The sequence below is a fragment of the Zootoca vivipara genome, chromosome 5 (assembly GCF_963506605.1).
Source record: "Zootoca vivipara chromosome 5, rZooViv1.1, whole genome shotgun sequence".
NCBI classification, from domain to species: Eukaryota; Metazoa; Chordata; class Lepidosauria; order Squamata; family Lacertidae; genus Zootoca; species Zootoca vivipara.
In genome coordinates this window covers 90,955,036-90,963,814 of record NC_083280.1, presented here as the reverse complement: position 1 = coordinate 90,963,814, position 8,779 = coordinate 90,955,036, and the positions used below count along the sequence as shown (strand labels likewise).

The 8,779-nt window shown below is 45.5% G+C and overlaps 1 protein-coding gene across 1 annotated transcript; it reads right to left on the bottom strand.

Annotated features, from left to right (window-relative positions):
* Positions 1–3,389: 3,389 nt before the first annotated feature.
* On the bottom strand, positions 3,390–6,921 carry LOC118096606 (potassium voltage-gated channel subfamily A member 1). Its single transcript, XM_035138588.2, has one exon. The coding sequence runs from the start codon at positions 6,919–6,921 to the stop codon at positions 5,440–5,442; it is 1,482 nt and encodes a 493-aa protein (XP_034994479.1). The 3' UTR covers positions 3,390–5,439.
* Between the last annotated feature and the right edge of the window lie 1,858 nt (positions 6,922–8,779).

The following is an 8,779-nucleotide window of genomic DNA, read 5'->3' as shown; positions in this document are numbered from 1 at the left end:
ATAAGTGAATGCATGTCTACATAAAACTTAAGGAGAGAGAGGATACAGACATAGCTTCTCTTGTCTTTCTCCATGTGCTTTCTCAAAAAGGACTGTAATGCTCAGCTACAAATGCTCCGTTTTGTAATTATTTACATGCCAGCTGAGAGCTTTATTTGTATGAATGACTTGAACAGATAGGTCAGGACTCAAAAAACAAACAAAAACTGAATAGGTATAGAAACCACAATTAAATGTTTAGGGGACAGGACTCTGCCGGACTAATTAATTTGTTCAGGCCCCGACACCAGATATTTAGTAGGAACAGAGAGGTCTGGCCTACCCAAACAGCAGGTGACATGAGGAATCACATTATTATGTTTTGAAAAGAAAAAAAACTCCCTGCACATAGAAAACTAATTGTCGCAAAGGTGGTAAACCTGCCCCTTGCCTATACCACTTCCAACTGTAGACAAGAGCTTGCATGATTCAGTTGCTTCACCATGAAAAAATAAATTCTTGGAACAAGGAAAACTAACATGTTAAGAAGCTTGTATTAGAAACTTTCTTCCCAATAGACTCGTTTTCCATGTGCAGGGAACATTTGGGTCATTCAGTCTCATCTGCAGCCTAAAAATGTACAGCAAGGTCCAGATATGAGAGAGATGGTTTGCAGCCCAGTCTTCTCCCTGATAGATTGTGTAATGACATTGGGGGGGTGGGGGGAGGTTTCCAACATACTCCCTGCCCACATATAACTGTGACCTGCGGTCTGAAGTGGTATACATAGGCTCAGAGCAGGTTTACCTTTTCCTCTGCCCTTAGCACAGATCAAGCCAAGCAGTCATCAAAATAAATGGGTCTTCTAGTGGAAAGAATCGACAATATTCAATGAGAGTTTGGAACGAATAACACACATCCTCTTATTTGTACGTCACCTTTTAAACGTATGTCAGTAATGATAACCATAATAACACGATAAGAAAATATACTGATTTCACAAGAGATAAGGACTCCCATTTTAGTTAAAATTTGCTTTGGGGTTTGTTTGTTTTTTTATAATAACAGTGATAGAATGTGGCCTTATGTACCTTTATCTCTAATCCTTCGATATGGCATTACACAGTTAGTCCTATTTCTATACGTGTTGTGGGTCAGTTTTTTTTTGGGGGGGGGGGGGAGTCGCTAACTTCCCTGTCCTTGGAAGAGAGACTGGCCGCATTCTATCCCTGCAGTGTGTTCCTATTCAATGATCTCCCGCTTACGTTGTCCAGTTGATATCGGTTGCTTCCATGTCAAAAAAAAGAGCCATTCCAAGGCGTTTTGGTATCCAAAGCAGAACATCCAAGCAGCCTCCCCCCCCCAAACTGGCACTAGCCTAGCACTGCACTGTTATCCTGCATAGGCCACCCTGAAATGAATGGGAACAGTACAAGAGCACTTGCAATGACCTTGCACATCTCTGTTCACTTCCGTGAGCTTTGTGTTGAAGAGATTCCCAGCGAATCGTACTTCAGGAGCCAGCCCCATCCTCTGCTCTTACTTAAAGGCCACCTCTGTACCAAGGTCAAGATTAAGATAAGACCAATGTTAAGGTTAAGGAAACTCCGACTAATTCTAGGCCTTTGAAACCTTGCCCTCCCTTTAATCAAACCTGCTAAGCCTACAGCCTGATTCGCACCCTTGATGAATCAGTAAATAGATACTTAACAGCCAACGACTGTGTCAGGACAACATCACAAACTGTGTGTCCACACCAATGGATGGAGAGACATTGCTCCAGCGCTGCAGTCACCAAACACTAGCAAATTCACTAGGTTTCTCGCCTCTAGTTTGATTTGCCATGTCCATTTTCAGATCTGGGGGCAAGCTGCAGCACTCCCTTTTTAGAAACCACCAGTCACCAAAACAAAATATGGCAGAAAAGAAAATTAAAAACACAAAGGTGTATCAGGCAGTCGTTTAGTGCACCTTCAGACCTACAAACGCATTTCAGCACGTATTAGTGCAAAGGAATGAGTCTGATTTTCAGGGGAGGAGAAACCTTGCTGGAAGAAATGCATGCCTATGCTACGTGAAGTTATTCCCTGCACTCCATATTGACCCAGTCCCTTTGTTATAAATGAGTAAGCAACAATCATATTCCACAAGCCCTAAAGATCACCTATCCCTGCCAAAAGCAAAAGGGGGGGAGCCATAAACCAAACCACTGCATGGCATGCATACTTTCTCTTAAACATGCAGAACAAGGATCGGTCCAGCAGATAAACTAAGGTGAGGGTAACCCAGCCAGTCAACAAAGAAACTCACCAAGCTGCCCAACTGAGGCCTCATCCTCTCTCAGGTGGCACTTCCTGATCAAAGACCCTATACGGCACTGAGCTGATTATTGCTGAGATAACTACACACAATGTTCAAAGTCAGTTTAACAGGGGAATGCCTTCCCTAAATTTAGGAGTTTGGAGGAATCAAGGTAGACCACCAAATCTAGCACTCTAGCAGGGGAAACTGGATTGGGGAGAAACTGGATATTGAGAATGGAAAATAATGTAGAGTTTCCTATCAATTACATTTTTTTTTCTGAATATGCTGCAGTCAGTATTAAGTGGTCCCTCTGTTCTTCCTTGAACCATACAAGTCACAAAGTTGCATCTTTCTGTCCACCTGACGTATCAGGTTTAGGCAAAGCTGCAGAATTAATGCTCCTTTTCCAATGTAGATGCTGTGTGTGTGTGTGTATGTGTGTGTGTGTGTGTGTGTGTCTGTCTGTCTGTCTGTCTGTCTGTAAGGTAAAGGTAAAGGGACCCCTGACCATTAGGTCCATTCATGACTGACTCTGGGATTGCAGCGCTCATCTTGCGTTATTGGCCAAGGGAGCCAGCGTACAGCTTCCAGGTCATGTGGCCAGCATGACAAAGCCGCTTCTGACGAAACCAGACCAGCACACAGAAACGCTGCTTACCTTCCCACTGTAGCAGTACCTATTTATCTACTTGCACTTTGACGTGCTTTCGAACTCCTAGGTTCTGATCTGACCTTCTGATCAGCAAGCCCTAGGCTCCGTGGTTTAACCCACAGCGCCACCTGCGTCCCTATATATCTCTGTAGCTGCTGAGAAATAGAATAATAGAATGGAGGCCTGGGATCTATGTAATGGAAAAGAGGGTTGAGTGTATAAGGCCACATGCTAAGCATGGGAGAAAGAGCCTCAACTTTGACATTTAGAAGGAAAAGGTTAAAAAAAAATTAGTGCCTATATCAGTTAAAAAAACAAAAGGTTATTGATTTCTATGGACTATAGCTTCAAGACTTGCATAATTGCAGAAAATGCCTTCTCAGAAAATGCTGCAACCTTCAACAAACACAACAGTAGGAGAGTTGTTACAATGGAGGGGGAAAGCTTCAGGGGAGTCAAATTTTAAAATCCAAGAGAATTTGGGTGGAAAGGATGAGAGCTCTGTTGGAAAAACAGCAGAAGCCTCTAAGAGGAGCAAGTGTACAGATTCAAGGTGCCTCCATCCAACCTGCTCCTTGCATAGCTAAGGCTACTGCAAAGGATGGCCCTTACTTCCTCTAGTGTAGGATGCCAGGCTACCCAAGTCCAAACGGGCCAGTACGAAAGACAAACAAACACAGAGTGCAGCAAAGTCTCTACAGACAAACTGGGGGAACACTGGGTCTTGCGGGAGTAGCATTGATCAAAGGCAAATGTTAGGTTGCAATGTCACTCAGCTGCAGGGTGCAGAGTACAGGAGGAAATTAGGTCTGCAAGAGTGCTGGTGGTCTTTGCCCTCTTCTTCTGCCTCTCTGCTTTACACATTGTCTTTCTCCCTGGCTTTTTTCTGCTGTGCCTGCATTTGGCATGGTAGAGTCCTGCTGTTGTCCCAATTGACTCATCCATGCCTACTCAGGATCAGCTCTTTTCATAGAGGCACTTTCAGCAGTCCAGTGGCTGTTAAGGATAAAGGCACTAAGCAACTATCTAAAATCAATTGGTTGAGTCTCTTCAGCAAGTCCTAGGGGAATACAAAAGTCTCTAAGGTTCAAACGATGACTGCGAAAATAACTGGGCTGCAATTTGGATGCATATAATCGATAAGTTTCATTTTACATTCTAAGAATGCACCAAAAGGCATGCTTCTGCACCTTTTTTTCTGCTCTAGGAGATACAGAATATTTAGACATTGCTATATATAAACTGGACTTAATTTTCCATATAGCTTTCCCTTTAAGGGATGGGATATGTTACTTTCTATTAAGGCCCGGATAAAGCCAACTCATTTCCCTGAGCAATGCAGGAAAACAACAACTCTCTAGTATTCTCTTCCTGGCCTTCATCCTAACAAGCTTTTTTTTTGTATTTATTACTGAAACCATGCATTAATTAATGTTGAGTTACACCTTAGTCAAATAGGCCATAATGCTGAATATTTGAAACATGCTTTGATCTCCAAAAGTTATTGTTCCCATTTGACTAACATATGCACTTAAATACAGTACTTTTAAGTTACTAATCAGATACTTAACAAATAAAAAGGAGTGCACTTTGGTGAATGCAAATTGAAACAAAAAAGGGGCCTATTTTAAAGAAGATCAATTCAAACAAAACCTTATCCCCTATCATCTGAGGTAATGTTCCAGGCATGCAGTTATAAAATAGATAGTATCAAAGTCAAACATGCTTATATTAAATTCTATTGTGCTATCTTGCAACAAAGGGGCTAAAAAGTTTTGCATCCATTTCTGAAGAAGGGAAAGAAGTATGTTGAAGCCATCTGCACTTAAGAGACCTTAGCAGCATTGCAGATGTTCAACCTCCCCTCCACACACACAAAGAGAGAGAATAATTCTTCAATTTTAATTGTGTATACAGCAAAATAAAAAATAAAAACCTGGCATATTTTCATAAGGTGCTGTGTGTGAATCTGTAGATCAGAACTACAAAACTTTTCACAAAGGAAGGAAATGTATATGTCGGTCAGTCTAAAGAATGACAAATACTTACTGCACATTACTGCTGAATATTATTTGGATGCTTTTTCTTGGATGCATTGTGCAGTTTTGTAGAAACGTTTCCTTGAATCCATGCATATTTTAAGTAATTTTTTTTTTTAGAGTCCTCTTGAGCTGATTTTTAAAACGGTTGGAAACTTAAAAGTTATGGGGGGAAATGTCTAGGGCTAGAAGCATACCATTTCTATTTATAACTAGGCTAGTCCAAAGAGTTATAAAGTAACCATTTCCACCACTTGGAAAATACCCTTTTTAAAAGAAAACAAAAGGAAAAAGTGAAATTCTTTCATGGATCCTGAAAGCTTATTGAATCACTGAGCAAAAATTCGCAATGCAACAATGCATTTACGAGGTAAAGCATTCGAAGAGTAAAGCATCTACAAAGTGTGACTTAAGCTGGTCACTTAAAGTCTTCAAGCTGCCAATGTTTCTCTTTTCTACACGTTTCTAAACATCAGTCAGCAGCTTGCTTTTATTAACACAGTTTTGGTTGGCTATGGTGTAGTTGCCAGTTCTGAGGTTAGCCTCTCTAAAATTGTCTATGCTATTATTCATATCCTCTTCAATTTCCATGTACTCAGATTTGCTGATTGTAGAGGAGCTACGGCGACTCAGATCACTGTCAGATGCTAAATTAGGAGAGCTAACTTTAAGTAACTGAGCCTGTTCCTCCCCTTCTGTTTCTCGGTGGTAGAAGTAGTTGAAGTTGGACACAATGACAGGTACAGGCAGGGCAATTGTCAGCACACCAGCAATGGCACACAAGGAGCCCACGATTTTGCCTCCAATTGTCACAGGGTACATGTCACCATATCCTACAGTGGTCATGGTTACCACTGCCCACCAGAAAGCATCGGGGATGCTGTCGAAATAGGTGCCAGATTCCTCAGCTTCAGCAAAGTACACCGCACTGGAGAACAAGATCACCCCAATGAAGAGGAAAAAGATTAGTAACCCTAACTCCCTCATGCTCGCTTTGAGGGTTTGTCCCAAAATCTGGAGGCCCTTAGAATGTCTGGAGAGTTTGAAGATTCTAAAGACTCTTACCAGTCTGATGACTCTCAGGATAGCCAGAGAAGTGGCCTGCTCCCCCTTTTGAGGCCCCTCCTGCTCAGCCATCTCTGTACCCAGAGTGATGAAGTATGGGATGATGGCTACTATGTCAATGAAGTTCATGATGTTCTTGAAGAACTCTGCTTTGCTGGGACAGGCAAAAAAGCGCACCGCCAATTCAAAAGAAAACCATATGATGCACAGAGTCTCCACCACGAAGAAGGGATCGGTAAAGATATTGGACTTGTAATACACTGTAGAGTTGTCGCTGCGGTTTCGGGGTCCCATATACTCCCTGTCCTCTTTCAACGCTGGCAACGTTTCCAGGCAAAAGATCACTATAGAGATGAGGATCACCATTACGGAGACTATTGCAATGATCCGAGCTGGCCCAGAGCTCTCGGGATATTCAAAGAGCAGCCACACTTGCCGCTGGTACTCCTTCTCAGGCAGGGGCCTCTCTTCCTCTTTGATGAAACCTTCGTCTTCCCGGAACTTCTCCATGGCCTCCTCTCCCAGTTCATAAAACTTAATCTCCTCCGAGAACATGTCTAGAGGCACGTTAACAGGCCTGCGGAGCCGCCCTCCAGACTGGTAGTAATAGAGGATCGCATCAAAGCTGGGCCGGTTCCGATCAAAGAAATATTCATTCCTCAGGGGGTCAAAGTATCGCATGCGTTTCTTGGGGTTACCCAGCAAAGTGTTGGGAAACTGAGCGAGAGTCTTCAGCTGCGTCTCAAATCTCAGGCCAGCAATGTTGATCACAACCCTCTCACAACATTCGTGGTCATCGTGTGCCCCAGGTCGATAGCTGTCCTGGGGGTGACCTGGCAAAGCAGAAGTCTCGTCCATATTGTCCCCAGCCATCACCGTCATGGCAACTACGGGGTGGGAAGGACAGACTCACTAGAAGACGTGATGGGATGAGGAAGGAGAAGAGTTCTGGGATCAGAAGCCGCCAGAGCTGAAGGAGGGAAGAATTGAGGACTTCGGAGAAGACTGATCCTGGATACAGATGCAGAATTACAGCATGGAGAGGGGCAGAGGAGAGGTGAGGTGTGGACAGCTCCCAGAGCAGGAAAACAGGATGGAGAATGGGGATCAGGGCTGGGAAGCTCAAGGATAAGGGAACAGAGGTAGGTTGAATGGCATCCAGGCTAGGCGGGGAAAGGACCTATAGGGCGCTGGTCACTGGGGAGGGTGGGAAGAAAAAAGGGAGAGAGGTTCTCCAGCTTCATCAAAGGACAAAGGGACGGCTGGGGTATCTTAACACACATGCAACACAGCGAGACTGGGGTCCCTTCGGAGCAGTTTCCTTCTGTCTTTTTAATGCAGTTCTTTTGTTTTTCTCCAGGATGTGACCATGCTGCTGTTGCTGTTGCTGGTGCTGTATTGCGGCTGCTGTCACACACTTCCCCTCAATAAAATAAATAAATAAGCACGGTGACTGGAAGGAGAGACTGCTTGAAATGCCGAGTCAGCAATATCCACGGACTTCCCACTTTGCTCTGGAATGGCCCCTTCCTCTTTGTTTTTATTTTATGTTTTTAAGGAATAAAGCTCACTTCGAGGCAACTGGTAGAGACAACTGTAAAGGGACAAGAAGCATATGCATAAAAACACCTCTCTCTCTCTCCCCGCACCAACACAAAAATTCACAGCAATTCCGGCGCTGTCCAACATCATGCAACTCTTCCCAGGCTCCAGCCCAACCCTTAAAGCAGTCCCGGAACGTAAATTAACATACAGTACTTCCATGCACACATGAATTTCGAATGGGTGCCCTTCGCGAAGTCCTGAGTTTCTGCTCGTCATAACTTCTCAATCCCTACTTAACAAGACTTCCTTCGCTTCACATTTTTTGCCTTACAGCCCACATCCGCCTGAACGATGTGCGAGCAACAAAACAAAAACAAAAAAACCAGAAAACAGAGGGGTTGGAATAATACCACGATCTTTCTTAATAAGAACAGAATCCGGGGAGAAAAATCTCTCCAAATATATATTGGCGCGGAGGATGAAGGAAAGAGCGCGCGGGAAAGAAAGGGCTTTGCAACTAGTAACTGTGCCACCGCACACACTTCTTTGAGCAGCGCCCCCCACCCCGAAGCCAACCCCGCGTTGCAAGGAGCAGCCAACTTGCCTCGGAGGAGCCTTCCTTACCTGCCGCGGGGAGGCCGGCGGTGGCCGTTGCAGCAGCGGCGGCGGCGCAGGCTAGGAGCGAGCGAGCCCCGGCCGGAATGCGTCAAGGCGCTTCTTCGCCTTGCAGTTGCAGCAGCAGCAGCAATAGCAGCATCCAAGGCGCAGCGGCGCCCGCTCGCCGCCGCCTCCGCCTCCTCCTGCTCCTGCTCCCTCTCCGGGAGAATCTACGGATCGCTTTACAGAGCCGCCTGCGAGATGGTGAAATATTCATACAGCGAAATATTCATTGGGCTGCAGCGAAAGGAGGCTGGCAATTCAGGAGGAGGCATGGGCAGGCAGTGCATCGAGGGGGTGGGCGAGGGGAGGAGGAGGAGCAGGAGGAGGAGGAGGAGGAGGGACTGGGTGCTGGTGGGGGTCCCCTTCTTCTCTCCAAGCCCAGCTGGATCTGGGGGCCTCGGCAGCCGGCTGCCTCTGCTCGCTCGCCCGTCCCGGACGCGGCTCAGGCGGACGCTGGCCAAGGCGCATTGCTGCTCCTGCGCGCGGGTCCCCCCGGAGCGGCGAGGGAGGGAGGGGCGGGGGCAGCAGCAGCCGC